Consider the following 19,148-nt stretch of genomic DNA (forward strand, 5'->3'; position numbering starts at 1 on the left):
TAAGCAACTAAAGTAGTTAATCGTGAGAATTGGACCCTAAACTAAAGTGTTACCAAAATGTTAAGGTCAAAAGTTGTAACTTTAGTTAATGCACTGTGAACTAACATAAAGATTTGTATTAACTAACATTGACAAAGGTTAATGAATGCTCTAAAAATATATTGGTCATTGTAAGTACTGGGTAATCAATGCATTAAATAATGCTAACAAATGAGACCTTGTAAACACTTACTGATTTTTTAAAAAAAAGAAAGAAATGGTAACACTTTACAATACGGTTCATTAGTTAACATTAGTTAGTGTATTAACTAACATGAACTAACAATGAGCAATACATTTGTTACCATATTTATTCATCTTTTTTAATGTTAGTTAATACAAATACAGCTGTTCATTGTTTGTTCATGTTAGTTCACAGTGCATTAACTAATGTTAACAAATATATCCTTTGATTTTAATAATGTATTAGTAAATGTTTAAATAAGATTAATAAATGCTGAAGTATTGTTCATTCTTAGTTTATGTTAACTAAGGTAGTTAACTAATGTTAACTAATAAACCTTATTGTAAAGTGTTACCAAAGAGATTAATACTTCTTTTCAGCAAGGATTCATTCATTTGATCAAAAGTGACAGTAAAGACATTTATAATGTTACAAAAGATTTCAATTTCAAATAAATGCTGTTCTTTTGAAATCATCGAAGAATCCTGAACAAAAAATGTATAATGTTTACACAAAAATATTGATTTTCAACATTGATAATAATGTTTCTTGAGCAGCAAAACATATTAGAATGATTTCTGAAGGATCATGTGACCTGGAAAGTGGAGTAATGATGCTGAAAATTTAGCTTTGCCATCACATTTTTACATTTTAAAATATAAATGTAATATTAATATCACTTAAAAGTTATTTTAATTGTAATAATATTGTTTTTACTGTGTTTTTGATTAAATAAAAGCATCCTTGGTGAGCAGAAAAGACCTTTTCCATAAAAATCTATATATAAACGTATACATATATGTATGTGTATAAGTTCGTATATCTTATTCTCATTAATCATACGTCTTATTCTCAGCATTTTCATAAGAAGCCCTTCGCAGTGGACACTCGATGTGCTCATAAGAGTTCCTCGAGAGACACAGATGTGAAGGTGTGTGAAGCACTAGTTCCAGCCCCGCGGCGTACAGTCGGGCGCGCTCTCGTAAGAACACACACCACCTCTTTATCTTCTATCATGTGGCTGTTGGACTGCAGGCAAAAGAACAAACCCGCCTGGCAACTGTTGAAGACTGGTGCACTGCCAGCTGGGAAATCAATCACGCATGATTCTTATGGCCTTATCATAGGCTTCTTTCAATCTTTCTTTCTTTAACTGGCTCTCGTTGTATGGGTTTGTTTTTTATTTGTCATATTTATTTATTTATTGAGGCTCACTGTGGTGTGTAGATCTTTTAGAAACGGGGGTGGTAAGCTGTCACAAGGCATCTTTCAGAAAAACAAATGAAGTTCAACCTAAACCCATCATGCTTAAAATACACGTGGACCCGCAAAGCACTGTAATACACATCTATGTGTGGTTCTGTTCGGTTGCGTTTTGTGTCAGTAACGAGTAATGATGTTGAAAATGAATATAGGTAAATGTTAAATGTCGTTTTTTCCGATAGATGTTTCTTCTGGTGTCAAGCACCCAAGCCATTTCAGATCCTGTCCAATAAACAAAGCATATAGACATTCTAATTTATGACAAAACAAATAGATCAGGTGTGAGATGCTGTATACGTTTTGAAATATTATTTATTAAGATTATGCTGTTTTACGGATCAACATATTTTGTACGGCCACAGCTGCTTGTGGTAAAATTGACGTGTGTGTGTAAACTGTACACTAATGTAGTAGCTTCATGTTTGTAGTTTCATGTTTTAAATCCTGCTGTGCAGATTGAAGGGTCAGTGTCTCTCGCGTCAGATATACTGGAGGCCTGAAGCCTTTTTTAGCTTATATGGCAAGTGAGCAATATGAATGTAAAACTGATGAAACCGCAGACATAAGATAGTGGATATGGCCACTAAAAACACTATGCTTGATGTTCAATAAAAAATGGTGGACATTTTGTTTTGTTTTCAAACACAAATACATATTGTAATAATGTTGAGACTTTTTTTTTTTTTTTTAATTGCCCATTCCAAATCAATCAAAATGTTTCAGTTTTTACACTTAGTAATATGGTGTTAATGCTATCCGTTAGCATTCCCATTCATCTCATTGGCTTATGGGATACAATTTTTTTTGTTGTTGAGCCAATTACATGAGCTGTAAATGTGATGAATTATTCAAAGCAACTATACCAAGCTGTGACATTAAAAACATCAGTCACTGGCAAAATATCTACTCTAATAAAATGAAATATTTGGGGGGAAATTAGTCAGAATACACAGCTACTTAAAATACCATGGTATTCCCTGTATATGATACTTATTTCAAATACCATGGTATTACCATCATAGAAGAAACATGGCATTACCAAGGTTTCATGTTCAAAAATATGAAAATACCATTGTACTTTTGTATGACTAACATCCCAGTTCACTCATTTGAAGAGGTACAGTAGAATTTTTTTGAAGGATTTTTACATAAATAGGTCCTTTCAGGGGTGATACTTCTAAAACTGTACATGGAGAAGAGAAAAATATTTTTGGATTAGCTGAATCCACACTTAAAGCTGTGTTAGAGCCGAAATCTCTGCTGATTGGTAAAACTGCACATAATGCGTTTGCACATGTTCCAGACATTAAGCACAAACTCATTCCAAACAAACACCGACTGCTTTCTGCAAGTGATTGTGTTCTCTTTTACAAGTGCTTATTATGCTACTTTAATGAAATGTTTTATTGTAAATAAGACCTTTTCTCCTTTTTGTAATAAAACCAGATAAATCATGTTTAATAAAGATCAAAGGGTTCATGAAATGTTTATTTATTGCTTTAATGTGCATTATTTTGGAAAATCATCCAAGACAGCAAATCACCAATTATAGAATCAATTTCTCAGTCATTATTAGTAAGAGGCAACATCACAGTGAACATTCATGTGTCATAAGTGGTTAACATTAATTTGAACCACTCAAAGCATTATTCCTAATTGTAAGCCCTTATTTTTTATTTATTTTAGAAATGCTGAAGCAGCCCCAGTAATAGCTGTACTGCTAAAACAAGGCCTGGTTGTCAGAAGAAAGAATATTGAAAATATTAAAGATAAAAAGAAAAAAAACTGTCATCATCTGCTCACACATGTAATTCCTTACAGAAAGCTGTAGTACAACCTCAGAACATGTAGTGCATAGTGATACGAATGATTTTTGGAGTAGCTTGACAGCACCTTATATAAAAAAAGCTGCTTGAACGACATGAGGGTGAGTAAATGACGACAGAGTTTAAATTTTTAGATGAATTATTCCATTTTGCTTAAAGGTTAGGGCCATATGCATGGTTTATTGCTAGAATGAACTAGTTAAAACACCCGTTAATCCTGGTTTAGACGTAGTAGGCACTTGACAGGTCTCTATTCTTCCTAGTCTCCCTCTCTCTCTCACAGCTCTAGGTTCCACCATCTGAAAGGGGATGGCTCTCGGAGAACATTGGAACCGCAGTGAACTTCCCCCAGCAGTTTGTGGTATGGGGCAAAGTCATCAATGAAGGTACATTTGAGGCCTAGAGGCTCCAGAAGAGAAATCATCTCTGTCTCCAGAGCACACCGGCCCTTTACCTGGGGCCCGAAAGGTTTTGGGATGCCCAGCTGGTTCCCCAACACGATCATGTTCACCTGAGGGTAAATACAGGTAATGCATTAAAAAATAAATCTACGAGTAAGTGTAAGAGACAATAGAAAGTCTTGCCGAGGCCCAAACTTTTGAACAGTAGGGTATGTTTTGATCATCTATTTTCCATTAACTCTTTCCCCACCATTGACAGAAATTTACGGCTTTCTGTGTTTTCACTGTTATACGTAGGGGGCGCTGTGACACCCTCTAAAAGAGTTCTGAATCTCCTGATTAAAACACAGGCGAAAAAGAAGCAGAAACAAACGATAGCATATGCATCATAATCAACGTTAAACAGCATATAAATCAAAACTGCCTAACTTTACCGAATGATATGTCGACCCAGGACGAGCTATAGGACTGTGAAGCTTTGGAGACATTGATGGACTCAAAATGTTGCTTTTTTATGAAACTCACCCACATTCAAGTGTTAATAAAAAAAAAGAGTGCATGAATCTAGAATAAAACTTTTTTTTTTTTTGGTTCAAAAACAGCGGGCCCTATTTTAACGATCTGAAACGCAAGTATCAAGCGCAAAACTCAAGTAACTTTGTGGGCGGGTCTTGGGCGCTATTACTATTATACCGGCGGGATAAATGACTCTTGCGCCCGACGCAAATCTAAAATGGGTTGGTCTGAAATAGCTTAATTATTCATAGGTGTGGTTTGGGCGTAACGTGAAATAAACCAATCAGAGCGACATCTCACATTCCCTTTAAAAGCAGGCGCGCTTGTTCTATAGCGGATTCCTATTATTACGGCGGATTTGCCAGGCGCCCCCCAGGAGCGGTTCACAGCCGAGGAGACCGACGTTCTCGTCAGGGAAGTTGTGGATGGAGAAACACACCCAAATTAACTTCGGTTAAACAGGCGTATGATAATTTGGGTAAATGTGTAAGCTAGATGTATGCTTTTATAATAAACTGTTTATCTATCTATCTATCTATCGGAATAATGTAGGCTATGATTTGCAAAAATGAAACCTGCTGCGTCTGTGTGTAGATGAGAGAAAGTGTATGCGCGTTGTGCACACGCTACATTGATTATGACCAAGCATGCGCCCTTAAAATAGCATATGAATAACATGCGCAACGCGCCACTGACTTTAAACTAGATTTTTTCGGTCAGTGGCGGAATTGTTTTCTAAACCTGCAAAATAGCATGAGAGAACGTTTGCGCCGGAACACGCCTCCTCTTTGCGCTGAACCGCACCAGGGAGCGCAAGTGTATTTCTTAGTTAACCGACGTGCGTCTGTGGAGGGAAAAGTCCGCTGTGCGCGGGTGCAAAATAGGAATGATACATGTGTCGGTGTACAAAGTCAATTGCGCTGGGTGCAAGATAGGGCCCAGCGGCTCTGTTCTTTCGATACATTGCGTGTTCAGATATTCATTCAACTAAATATTCTGGGGGCCTTGACAATTTTGTGAAAATGATCAAAAACGCTGGCGGTAGTTGGGAAATTTTAAAAACAAAACACTGGCGGGGACAGAGTTAAAAGAAAAAGCAAGTGTGAATGGACTTTCAATAAGTTCTTGATAATGTGCTGTACCATGTCGGGATAGTAAGCCACGGCCCTGCTGCTCATTTTCTTCTCTTCTGTCAGTTTAAACAGGATGGGCAAATCGATGATGTCTTCTTCATCCAACCCCAGCTCTTTCTTCAGCACGTCCCTGTTCCAGTCAATACAGTTCTGAGGGAAAGATTATATGATGCTTTATTTCCCATAGAAAAGACAGACTTGTAACACTGTACTGTAATATGGCTAAAAATATATATAGATACTATTTGGATACAAAACACATGTTAATGCCATGTCATGTCACTGACCTGCACGTATCGGTTTTCAGCCTGTAGCTTTTTGTCACTCAGGATCGCATTAACAGTAATGGCCTCTGGCATTCCTGTTCAAGTAAACATGTTAACTAGAATATGAACTTTGGTGCATAGAGGCCAACTTTTTTTTAAATGGAAAATTAGTGAGCGTTTACCTGGAAACATTTCCGTTTTTCCTTGTCCTGTGTTTTGTAAGCTTTTGAAAACTTTATATCCGGCATCAGGGCTAGCCAGCAGCAACCGGAATTTCTGAACATTTAAAACATTACAGCTCGCATTGCTTTGAGTATTTTAAAAACATTGACTGAGTTCAGAGGGGAGGACTGGCATACTGCGTAGAATATGCTGCCTAGTATTTTAAAGAAGGATTTGAAACACTATGCATGATGCAAAAATAGACATTTCAGATGGTAGCGTTGCATGTTGCATGATTGAGTCTACAACTAGCATCCAGTTATCATGTCTGCAATAAACATTTTTTAATCCAATTTTGTAACAAAAAGTCTAGATTCATTCATTAAATGGTCGAAACTGAGTAACATACTGCAAAAATAAGAACAGTACAAAAAAGTTTGGAAAAGTTATTATTTAATTAAATAATAATTGTTTTTGAAAGTCTCTTATGCTCAACAAAGCTGCTTTATTTGATCAAAACAGTATTATTGTGTCACTTTGATCAATTGAATGCATTTTTGCTGAATAAAAATATTAATTTCAATATATCTTACAAGCCCTAAACTTTTGAATGGTAGTATATCATGGTATACTATCCACAAAAATAATAAGCAGCAAAAAAAAATCTTGAGCATATTGATTTCTGAAAGATCACGTGACACTGAAGACTGGAGTAATGATGCTGAAAATTCAGCTTTGCCTCACAGGAATAAATTACGTTTTTCAAAATATATTTTTTACCAAATGAATGCAGCCTTAGTGAGCATAATAGACTTAATTAATTATTTTTCTTAATACTTAATTATTTAGGTAGTGTATGTTAGTATGCCATCTGTTTACCTTTCGATCAGGGGCTGGGACGAAGGTCATGAACTCGTCCACATGACCCACAAACAGCCAATCAGAGAAGAGCGCTATTGGCTCTTGAACCTTCTGTGCCCACAGGAATTCCTGGACGACTTGGGTCATGTTGCGGCCACCTTTTGCACTTAAAATTAAACAAATATTCTTAATGATTGGTGATAGTTTGATTAATCAATCAGCATAATTTGTTTGGAAGCCAAAAAAATAATGTCAATGTTCCTTTTTAGTTGTGGTTGCTGTACACTGAATTTGTAGGGTACAGCTGTGGTACTTACGTAGGGAACGCCACTCCAATGATGATCCTGCCAAGTGGGTAACTTTTCCCGTTCACTGTGACTGGTGGACTGACCTCCAGGTTACCAAAGGAGTCCAGACTGCTCACCTCCTCATTCAAAGCATGCCGTGTCACATATCCAAAGTCTGGACCCTGTGACGCAATGTTTTAGTGATTCTAAACATCTTTCGATTAGTATGCGATCAAAACATGATGCTATCACGTCATCAAAAAATTTGAAGAAGTTGGGTTTGGAATGACATGAGGATGAGAAAATGACAATTTTCAATTTTGACTGAATTTTTCTGAGCAGTTCTTGCTGTCACTCACCAGAAGGGACTCGTAGGGGAAATCCTGAAGGTTTCCATCACGAGGAGAATCCAGTACAACAGGAAACCGATGATGGGGAGAGTCAATGTAGCCAAACTCAAGCTCATCCTATATAGAGAGAGAGACGAGTGACAAGTGTCAGTTGGAATTACTCAATTCATATGACAGTCACCTGACATGTAGTCAAGTTGTTTTTATATGCATCATCCTATGATCATCCAATAAACCGCATGCTTCGGCAGTTTGATAAAGTTATTTTCAATTTCATTTTTGTAAGGTTTTATAACACTCTAAAATCTCTTTCTTATTCTTATTCTGTCAGATAAATAATGTTTATTATTAAATTGACATACATTTACATATACACTGTGTTCCAAATTATTATGCAAGTGACATATTTATTCATTTATATTTAACTATATTTAATATTCATTAACAATATGTAAAGTTCTTTCCCCAATGATTCCACTGACCTGCATCCAGCGGTCACCTCGGTTCATGTACTCGTAACATATTTTCAGTTTGTAGCCATTCTTCTCCACCAGGTTCTTTATGCTCTTCAGGAACGAGAAGTTATCCTTTGTGCTGCCAAAAACATCAAACAGTCAACAGTCCCCAAGGCTTACGAGATGAATACAGTGTATATATATACACACACACTAATATATACACACATACATATCAAATATATGTCAAATCGATTAATCGTTTGCATGTGTGTATATATATTATTGTATTTATATATATTATGTATGCGTGTATATACAGTATACACACACAGACATGTATATAAAATATAAATCTATTAATATATATATATATATACACACATATATTATGTAAACAAAAACTTAGGTTGGATGCGATTAATCGATTTGACAGCCCTAATATATATATATACATATATATGAAGAGTTCAGATGCAAAAGCCTCTAAGTGCCATTTGAAATTTTCTTCTAGAATGATAATTTTTCTACAGCTTGTATATTTAAGTTAAGTAATTTCACTTAAATGACAATTAATAGGTCATTTGCATTGCCATTTAAGTGAAATTATTGAACTTAAATAAACAAGCTTGATAAAAATGATCATTCTAGAAGAAATTTTCAGATGGCACTTAGAGGCTTTTGCATCTGAACTCTTCATATCTATATATATATCTATATATATATATATATATATATATATATATATATATAATTTTGTGTGTGTGTGTGTATTATTTGTTATATGATCCGTGAAGGGTTAAAGCTTTGACTGAATTGCTCCACTCTCACCTGCACACATAGACCTCCACGGGTTTGAGGGTGTTAGGGGTCATGATCCAGGGTGAAACATGAAATATAACTTTATCCGTAAAGATGGGCGTTTCAGGGTAATCCTTTTAAGAAAACAAGCAGAATCGTATTTAATTAGCATTTAGAGGTTATAAGAATTATATTACCCAATTATATTTGATAGAAGACAACAGTGTAAATGTTATTGCGGTAAGCAGATAAACAGTAAAGCACCAAGAACAGAAGGTTTGATGTCCTATTGAGGATCAGACAGTGGTTTCTTTCACTAACCTTGCCACTGGGCTCTAGTAGACTAAGGTTGATGGTGATGAGCCCATCAAAGTCTTTATCAGGGAAGCGAAGACCTTCTACATAGAACATCAGTTCAGTTTTTCCTCCCAGATAGGGCACTTCCTGTGTCAGCTTATCTTTTCCAACCACCATGAGATAATCTTTCAGGAACAAACTCAGGAGTTTGTGCTCTGGTAGAGGGAAGAGGAGCTAATCAGTAAAGTTTTGATGTTCCTTTATAATGTATTTGGTTTTTGCTTCATTTTTATTTAATCAATTGTACATAATATTTATATAAACTGTTGAACATAATTTTGCATTTCAACCACCTTATGCACATGTAGGTGGTGATGGAAAAAATTCTCCCAATGGCTTTCATGCATCATAAAATTTCACAATATGCATGCATGTAAAATTGTTTTCTTAAATAGTTTAAGGAATAGATCATCAAAAAAAAATGTTTTGGTTGTTAGTTACATTTAATTACTTATTTTCTTGGTTGGGAGGGAGCATGAAGAATAATTTTCACACATGAATGAAGTCCACACAGTCCAGACCTTAAATTCATTGAAAGTCTTTGGGTTGTGCTGGAGGAGACTTTACAGAGTGCTGGACTCTTGCATTGTCAATACAAGATCTTGAGCAAAAATTCATACCCTCGATACCAATCCTTGAGACCGGCCGGGACATCCCCTATTTAAAACATAATTGTATTATGTTGCAGGTGTTTGTGTCTACACTTACTCCACACGTTGTCTTTTTGCACATTTGTCCGAGGTCTAAAGATTCTCACGCTCTCTGAAGTGGTCTGCGAGATGTACATGCTCAGTTTATAGCCTTCGGGAAGTTGAGACGGCCCGTTGGTGCGCAAGATCATCTTGGACATGTCCTGCAAATCTGCCATAAAAAAATAAATAAAATACATTAGATTCAACTATCTCTTCCTTTCCACAGCATGGCATTTGAAGAGTAAAGTCCAATGGTAACTAAGCTAAATATGCACAGAAAAATGCAACTACTGGTTGAAATTGTGCACCTAATTCAAATTTTCTATGGATATTGTTCAGATAGTTTGAATTAATTGAAAGATTGTAAGTATTTACTGAACTTGCAAAGCGAAAATGATTAATAATGAATGATTAATAAGGAAGAATCATATTGCTACAATGTTTAAACATGGGTTTGGTCTATTTACACTTAATGTACACTTAAGACTTAAATTCTTCCCATATCTTAGACCAGACCTGCCCAGACTCACCCGAAACTTTACTGATATCATCCTTCTCACTGTCCACTTTCTTCTTGTACGAGGTCTCGGAGTCACAGTTGACCAGCAAAACTGCACCGTGGCCATTAGGACCCCATTTCCAGGATGCCTAGACCCAAAATCCAGAACTATTACACATTATTCAAATAACATCTTGAATATATTATCTACAATAGCACAATGCTGTTGGAACACAAAAGAAGATATTTTGAAAGTCAATGGTGTTCACAAAACATTGGACCCCATTGACTTCCATTGTATTTACAAAAGAAAACGCAAAGACATTTTTCAAAATGTTTCCCAGAAGAAAGAAAGTCACATGTTTGGAACGACATTTCATTTTTCATTTTTGTGTGAACCATCCCTTTAATATGCAAACAAATGTGGCTTTATCGTATCTCTAAGGCTTCTAATTCATCTAAATGAATCAACTAATTAATTTTATCTCACTTTCCAGCCCTATCTCCAAGCCAAGAAACAATGAGGCAAAAACAAATCTCCCAAATAATGATGATATAGCCTAGAACAGATCGCAAGACTACCAGTAAACAAAGCTCACCTTGTTCGGATTGTTTTTCTCAACAACGCCATCTCGGTTGGCATCTACGTCCAGAGATATCTCTGCAACAGAATAGAGACAATATGAGGCTTGCTCTTTCCTTCACAGTCCCACCAGCATCATGAGGCTGTTTATAGTTGCAGTACAGATACTGATACTATTCATAAACACAGGCGTATGTCTTGCATAGTGAAACGTACCGACAGCTGTTAGATGCAGCACAGCGTCCTCAAGAGCCTCTGTTTTCTCCCCATAGTACCTCACAGATAACTGAAACACATCTGATTCTTAGAAACAAGCATAAGCTGTATCATCATGACAATTATTGTGCAATCATTGCAGTTTTCTTCAAAGATTAGTAAAATGATTCATTTCAGTAGTGTAATGATTGCATTAAAAAATGCACTAAATATATCCAATTTCAAACAGCCAGTGCTAGACAGTGTTGTGAAAGAGACGCGAGATCGTGTCTACGCTTAACCCTCGGTTTCCTGCATAGACTAGGGTAAACCACAGCGTGTCCATCTTTCCTGTCTGCAGTTTCTTTCAGTTCTGTTTGTTTTCTAAAGGACCATTATCTGCTTTTGAGTTGGTTGTACACAGAAACATAACCAGATGGTATCTGCCCACACAGAAACCTTCCCATCACATCCTCCTTTTAAATATTTGTGCTAGTTTGATTAGCCTTTCAGATACTGGAGAGAAGTAGTTTTGGCTCAGTTTCAAACACTTATCATGTTTAAATCCATTCTGCAGAATTTTCCTCTGAATCAGCATAGAGAATGCAGAAAAGTTTCATTCTTTCTGCGTGTGCTGTACTGTGCTCTTGATGAAAGAGTTTTTAGAGCACAAAGGTGATTAGATTTAGATACCTTGCTGTCAAATGCAGTCTCACTGACTGTGTCCATGGTGATGAGGAGGATAGAGTTTTGGGTCAGGGGGTACGGAGAGGTGTTGCTGTCCTTGGTCGGGGGCGTGACCTTGTAATGCACGTTTGGGGAGCATTTTATTGAGAAGAACCTGGACTGTGGTGGGGCACACCTGTAAAGAGCAAAGAGAAATACAGAGACACATTATGAATTTATCTATTTCATTGTAGGATATTATACAAAGGTCATTTCATTGTCTAAAAACCTCTTCAGATAATCTTTTAAAGGTGCAGTAAGCGATTTCTGATAGGGCTGAACGATATTCTGTTTTAACTAGGGCTGTCAAACGATTAATCGCGATTAATCGCATCCAAAATAAAAGTTTGTTTTTACATAATATATGTGTGTGTACGGTGTATAATTATTTTCTATATATAAATACACACACATGCATGTATATATTTAAGAAATATTTGCATGTATATACTGTGTATATACATTTATATTATATATAATTTATATTATATATAAATATTTTACATATAAATAACACATTTTTCTTAAATATATATGCATGTGTGTGTATTTATATATAGAAAATAATTATACTCCATACACACACATTATGTAAACACAAATTTTTATTTTGGATGCGATTAATCGCGATTAATCGTTTGACAGCCCTAGTTTTAACATCGACATCGCGATGTGCGAATGAGCGATAGTCACATCGCCGGAACATGCGATGTGAAGGGTAGTAGCACCCATGGTGTATTAAGAGAACGGTAGCACCAGGGTAGCACACAGTAAACACGAGTTTGTTGTATGGCTTTTTGCTGGGGTGACTTGCACGTTCCGCGTGCTTGCACAGTGATTGGTTCGCTGTGCCGCAGCTCACTGCTCACAGCCAACATTCACTGGCATCCTATAGCTAAAAATGGGCGACGAAGAGGATCCGCCGCAAAAAAAAAAAAAAAAGATTTCGTACCAAAAAGAAAGTCAAAATCAGCTATTTGGGACTATTTCGTCAACAAAAAGGAGGATGTTGACCAAAAAGAGGTACTTTGCTGGAGTGTTATAAAGTTGTGGATGGTTGTCTTTTTTAAAAAGTATTTTATTTTTCGTGTTCACATTTGTGAGGAAAAAACAATGTTACGTGATAGTTCTCCATACAGACGCGACCGTTATGAAAGCGGCACTAAAAGACTGCTTTAAAACTTTCACAGAGACCTCAAACAGAAAGCACAAAGCCTTTCTTTAAAGCGAATTTCATTTTGTATTAATTGTATCTTAATTTTAATCAGTGTTTCATTATCCAATTTCCTGGATTTAATAAATAAAAAGTAAATATAGCAGACATAATCACAACACGGAGGCGCCAGTGCCTGAATCCATGAACCGAAACTCAACGTATAAGGTAGCCTACTCGCCTCACACACCTAAAAATATATATATAAATACATCTATTATCTACAGAAATCTCTAGAACAAAAATAAAACTGTAATCCGTATGAAAAGTGCATTTCTCTCCCACGCGATCACTACTGCGAAGATGAAGATCGTCAACTTCAACTTTACAGAAAACACTTGTTTATTAATAAACAATTAAAATGTCTCATTGTAATATTTTACATATTCATAATCATTACTTTTGCTGGTTCTTTGTGACAGCTTTTAAGTGCCGTTTACATGAACGCGTCACTGCATCAGCACCGAAAACATAGAGACACAGAGAGAGAGAGAGAGAGAGAGAGAGAGAGAGAGAGAGAGAGAATAAGATTTTTTGACAGAAATATTTTTTTCGAATTCTGACAGAAATATGTTCTAATTTTGGAATAAAATATTAAGTGACCTTTTTGTCACTTGTAATGAAGCTTGCTTAGTGAAATTATTAATATCATGGAATGGTAGGCTAATTATTGACTTTAGCCTGGATTGATGGCACGCAATATCGCAATATATATCGTTGGGAAAATGGAATTTTTTTTCCAATATCGTGCAGCCCTAATTTCTGAGAATCAATGTTGAACAATGTTGATGTATCAAACAGATACAGAGCATGAGCTGTATCCTCATGACAATTATTGTGCAATCATTGCGGGTTTTCTTCAAGGATTACTAAAGTGATTCATTTCAGTAGTGTAATGATTGCATTAAAAAATGCACTAAATATATCCAATTTCAAACTGCCAGTGCTAGTGTTGTGAAAGAGACGCAAGATCGCTCCTCTCTCCATTGCTCCGCCCCCAAAATGCACGAACAGGCAATGGAAGAGTGGATGTCTCTTTATCATAGCAGAAGCGTAGCAAAATAAAGCGACGATAACTAATGAACATCAAGGAAGAACAAAAAATGTACATCCAGTACACACGAGTATACAAGCAAGTGGTAGTTGTTAGTCGCCAACAGCACAAACTCAAAATCAACATTACTCATGTATAAAGCAGAAACAACACATCCTCTGCGTTAATTTTCAGGCCTTCATGCTTAGGCCTCTCCAGCGCTGGAGAGCTTTTCTAACATTAAAACTCTTGCCTTTTTCCAGTGATATTCCTCTGACCTTTTCTCTTTTGTAATGTCTCTCAGCCATCTCTCTTTCTACAGTCTTTCTTAAAATCTCCCTCTAGTTTACGCTTTCTCCTCCCCCATCATGAGTGGGCACGCCCCCTACTGCTGATTGGCTACAAGTGTGTTGTGGTGCTCGGTCCGATCCACTCTCAACAGAGTTTCTCAGAAATCACTTACTGCACCTTTAAGGGTAAAAAAAAACTGGGTTTGTATTGTATTGTATTTCAAGCCTAATTTTTGCACCATTTTATATAGGCTATATATATACTCTGGGTCAGTAATTTTTTTCGAGCAATCGATTTTTATTGATGCAAAAGTCGCAGTTAATAGTGAATGTGTTCCCCACACTAAAGTGTTCCCAGAGGATCTTTCAAAAACATTAAGAAAACACTGATACTGACCCTAAACCTTTGAATAGTAGTGTATGTTTTGGATATTATTATGTTTTCAGAAAGGTAACAGACATTTTGTTTGGCTATAAAATCCTTATACTCAACGTTTTGAAACTACAATTCGGCTCTTAGAGAATGTAATGCAGATATTTCTACCAAAAAAAGTCTGCTTGAGAAGTTCACTTCTTGAAAGTATGATATCATTATGACAGTTTTTTTGATTTACTGGAAAATATGATGGTAAAAGGGTTGACTCATAACGTGAGGACATCATTTAAAAACTATTTAGTAATATGCAATTTTAAGTCAAATCTAAAAATATAGAGAGAATAAAAATTAAATTCTGTTAAACCCTGAGAAATTATCCTGCGCGGACAAAAGAAAAGATCTGGCACTTTGGTTAGACAGTGTGAATGGATGGTTGACATGACAGAAGTGTGATGTGCTTTACTCCATCTAAAGTCTAAACAATTTTACACAACATTAATTCATGTAGAATTAACATACATGCTCTTTGTATGACCTCACATCTCATATTTATACAAGGTGTTGTGACGTGGCACGTCGTCCAAACCAAATGTCATAATTACTGCATTAGATAGGCTAATGGATTATGAATAACACTATAGGATTCAACTCATCTTTTAAGACAACAGATATTAGTCTTGAGGATGCTGTTTCATTATGGACTAATAAAAAAATTATAAAGTCTTCTAGAAACCTAAAGAAAAGCTATTACTGTAGTAGGTTTGGAAAGCTATCAAAGACAATAGCTGACAGTGGCCGTTATAAACAGAAGTATTGAGACAGAAGTATTCAGTGATGAATTTAAATAATGTCGCAGCACAACGAGTGCATTCATCCGCCTTTGGAACTGAAAGGGAGAAATTCTTCAATCAACAATCCCACCTAAATTCTCAAGGCAAATATTCATCTAGGCTACACAGAACAAACAGACGGAAACAAATGCTTCATAAAATTGACAAACAAACCAATATATGTGAATATTACAACAGGCAGATTCAATTCTTTGGACATTCAGTTCATTCCAGAATGATGTTGCTAATGTATTGAATGTAAACTTTATGAATAGAACAATAGGATATTTTAACTGTACACTATGTTAGCAAAATGTTTTCATATGTGTCTTCTGTCTGTGCTATTTTTCAATTATTGGTCTATGTAAACATGCATAATTTGTGGGGACATTGTGTTTGAAACGACTGTTCTTATGTTTGGGTTCCCAGAGTCTATAATGATGTGCCTGTCAAAATAATAATAGTCATTTTGAAATGACTCCTTTTATTTTATATTCAAAGTCCGTAAATATGTTCGTTTGATCTAAACAAAACTCAAAGTCAGACCGTAGTCAGCTTTAACCCTTTGCTCGATTTTTCTGAAATCTAGTAAAGTAACATATTTGAGATATTTTAGTCAGTTATACGCTTCTATAGAAGAAATTAAAATAAACAACTAGCAGGAATGCACTTCTATAGCATGTAAACATAAGTCTTATATCATCATGTTGGGGACTGACAGCCCCAGTCACCAGTCACTCATGCAGGAAACAAAGATGCAATGGAAGTCAATGGAGACTGCTACTGTCAGACCCAAACATTCAATATATCCATTTGTGCTCCACGGAAGAAGGAAAGTCATGGGGTTTTGAAACGACATGAATGCGAGTAAATGAGGAAAGGTTTAGGGTGAACTGTCCCTTTAATTATGTCTTTCGAGCTATTAAAATAGACTCCTCTTTTGTTTAATTCCCTTGAGCTCAGCCGCGTTGTTAAGAACGCGTCTTGTGTTAGCCTAACTTACTGTCCCCTTAAAGTAAAACAACGTTCTAAATTATATTCTAATATATTTTCTATTCGCATAATGCATGAAACACTCTCACCTGTTTAAATTCACCGTCAACTCCGTTCCGACCACGTATGTCGTCTTGGTCGCTTTCTCAGTGTCAATTGTAAGTGATCGGCGGGGAACCATGATTTTTGAAGATGCGTCTTTCTTTCAAAGTAAATTCAACAATTTACCTTTAACCGTTTTATTTACTTGAGATGTCGTGTCAGAGAGCCTATTGGTTGAACAAAGGCAGGTGTATGTCTAGGAAACGGAGGACTTGAAACGTCTGGAAACGCCCACAACTCAGTGTGCAGCACAAGCGACTCACAGCTAGAGGGCGCTGTTAACACAAGCGCGACTGAACTGAACTGAACCCAATATTGCATTTTTTTATTGCAATACAATATTTTGCCTCAGGATACCAAACCCTTTTTCTTCAAGTTGCAAACACATGGTGCAAATACTTTGAATAAACCTATTAAAAGCAATTAATTGTGATTTTAATACCCCTTTTTTTCATGGTGAACCGTGTGGAGGCTGCACAAACTACCTTCAGACAAGCCATTATTATTCACCCAAAATATAATTCAGATTATTTAGGTGAGTAAACGTCATTTTATTAGATTTAGCGTCATATCAATTATTTACATGCTATAAACCTTCATTGGTCTGTTAAGAAACATTGTCCATTTACAGTTGAGTTGATATTGATATTGAGTAGACACAATTGGGGGTTACAGGATAAGACATGAGGACATAACCACGTCCGCTAGTAGGCGACAATCATGCCCATTTTCAAAGTACTTTTACTTAAGTCTTTAATTTTAAAAAATGCATTTAATGTTTAGAGTTCACACCATAATTTTTTGATTTTGCATATGCATGCCTATAATAAAAACAGTAATAATTGGTACTTTTTTCCACTCTACAATATAGGCTTGGCTACTGATACTGTTCCTCAATTCATGCACCAGCTGTGCAATTTGTTAAGAACACAATGGATAAAAACAATGGATTATAGTTTTATTATATTACCTACCTGTCTAGGATCACCTTAATTTCCGTACCAACGACAAGCATAATTTTTGTGGGTGAACTGATGTCCAGTCGACAGGTTCGCTGATACATTTCTGTCATGTCTGACCACTTCTTTCTTTTTCGCAGATTTCGAGGTAAACTGACTGCCTGTGTTTGCTCCTGCGACATATCCATTGTTACAGACTTAACACGTCCACAGATCTCAAATAACCTGTTTCCTCTATGATGAGGGCGTATGATGGAGCAGGAGAGAAAAGACATGTACTCACCTGTCCAAAAAATTGCTCAAAGCTATATTTTAAAGCATTTTCCTAGAAAGAATTCCAGCCTACAAGACTGAACAATGCAAGTTGACAAGGCTTAAAGAGTCAGTAGCTCAGTAAAACAGAAATTCTTTATTCACTCCTAGAGATGTTGGCCAGATAAATCTGTAAGATTTAAAATGCTGTGATGCTGATTTATCTGCCAACATCAAACAGTATATTATGCGTGTGGAATACTTGGTGTCTGTGTAATATGATATTCAAAGGTATATGCACCTCTCTCTAAATGAAAATCTGTGACCTACATACTTATAAGCAGTATAGGCTATAGATTCAGTATTAGTTTATACCTGCTCTACTTTAACTATTCCACTTCCAGAACTGTTTTTATTTTGTAGAACATACTGTATCCTACAATCCTCAAATGTCGTCTATCTATCTATCTATCTATCTATCTATCTATCTATCTATCTATCTATCTATCTATCTATCTATCTATCTATCTATCTATCTATCTATCTATCTATCTATCTATCTATCTATCTATCTATCTATCTATCTATCTATCTATCTATCTCTTGCAACATCCTATAAACATGCTAGCAGCGTACTAAATCATACTAGCAACATGCTAAAACATGTTAACAATGAGCTAATCATGCTAGAGACATGCTAGCAACATGCTGAAACATGCTATAGCGACTTGTTTAAACATGTTAACAGTGCATTAGATCATGTTAACAACATTTTATTGACTTTGAGTAAAATCTTCAAACTTTAAGGGGGGGGACAAACAAGGGGGGGGGGGGATTGGGGGGATGTAAAAAATAATGGTGCAATGACTGGTAGGCTACTGCTTTTATTATTGCTTGATACAAATTTTACAATTTCAATTCAATTCAATTCTTGTGGTTTGATTCCGATCTTGAACAGTACAACATGTTAATTTTTCTCAAGAAAGACATTCTCACATAATGCTGTAAACAGGCTACAGAGAGCCCTGTGAGCTGGTATTATTAAAGTAATAATTAAAGTTAAACTACTATATAATATAATGCGTTTTTTATAACTTAACTTTATAATATTTTAATGATACAAGTAAAAATATAATAAATATGTAAGATAGTGCACATATTTAGCAAAATACTCATTTATAGACTACTAATACTAAATATATTATAAAAAAAAAAAAAATTCTAGCCAACTAACGTGCTATGGTCATAAATTTCGTAATAAGATTGACAGAATTTGAGAGCTGAGAATTAGTTTCATATCAAAGGGAACCTGCTCTGTCTTGTCTGTCTCTTTGCTTCGCGATTTATCTCTGCGTGAGAAAATGGATGTATGGCGTGAGAAAAGTGTCAATTGCGCGAGTCTCACGCTGAATGAGTGAGAGTTGGCATTTCTGAATTGTCAAATAATGTTTGACTAACATGTGTGGGCAATTCTGGTAGAGCAAGTGGATTACCTGCTGTTAGA

General features: G+C 35.8%; 2 protein-coding genes across 9 annotated transcripts in view; one reads left to right on the forward strand and one right to left on the reverse strand.

Moving 5' to 3' along the window:
• The window catches only part of rap1gapb (RAP1 GTPase activating protein b), a 94,100-nt gene extending 91,136 nt beyond the window's left edge, over window positions 1–2,964 (forward strand). For 4 of the 7 annotated variants that reach the window (XM_079884226.1, XM_079884221.1, XM_079884227.1 and 1 more), the window contains one exon: window positions 1,080–2,964. The gene's annotated coding sequence lies outside the window, so the exon portion shown is untranslated. The remainder of the gene's footprint in view (window positions 1–1,079) is intronic. The other 3 variants (XM_079884222.1, XM_079884224.1, XM_079884225.1) reach the window with 1 other exon arrangement.
• On the reverse strand, window positions 2,961–17,628 carry padi2 (peptidyl arginine deiminase, type II). Of its 2 annotated transcripts, none has more exons than XM_079884219.1 (16): window positions 17,408–17,628; window positions 11,564–11,732; window positions 10,892–10,961; window positions 10,692–10,753; window positions 10,124–10,241; window positions 9,610–9,762; window positions 8,866–9,056; window positions 8,575–8,678; window positions 7,771–7,882; window positions 7,298–7,405; window positions 6,969–7,120; window positions 6,670–6,817; window positions 5,811–5,904; window positions 5,650–5,723; window positions 5,372–5,512; window positions 2,961–3,823 (listed from the first exon to the last, which is right to left on the reverse strand). In XM_079884219.1, exons 1-16 carry the CDS (start codon window positions 17,578–17,580, stop codon window positions 3,590–3,592), a joined length of 2,103 nt encoding a protein of 700 aa, XP_079740345.1. In that variant the 5' UTR covers window positions 17,581–17,628; the 3' UTR covers window positions 2,961–3,589. The 2 variants fall into 2 exon arrangements, with proteins under 2 accessions (XP_079740345.1, XP_079740346.1); XM_079884220.1 differs by lacking the exon at window positions 17,408–17,628 and adding an exon at window positions 16,421–16,666.
• Window positions 17,629–19,148: the final 1,520 nt, after the last annotated feature.

The sequence above is a fragment of the Squalius cephalus genome (assembly GCF_949319135.1).
Source record: "Squalius cephalus genome assembly, chromosome: 10".
Taxonomy (NCBI): Eukaryota; Metazoa; Chordata; class Actinopteri; order Cypriniformes; family Leuciscidae; genus Squalius; species Squalius cephalus.

Bases quoted from the DNA above. Each gene is read 5' to 3' on its own strand.
- padi2 (XM_079884219.1), bottom strand. From the start codon at position 17,580: ATGGATATGTCGCAGGAGCAAACACAGGCAGTCAGTTTACCTCGAAAT. The intron at 11,733-17,407 runs GTAGGTAATATA...TGCTCTTTACAG, and splicing joins ATTAAGGTGATCCTAGACAG to GTGTGCCCCACCACAGTCCA. The intron at 8,679-8,865 runs GTTAGTGAAAGA...TTTTCTTAAAAG, and splicing joins TACTAGAGCCCAGTGGCAAG to GATTACCCTGAAACGCCCAT.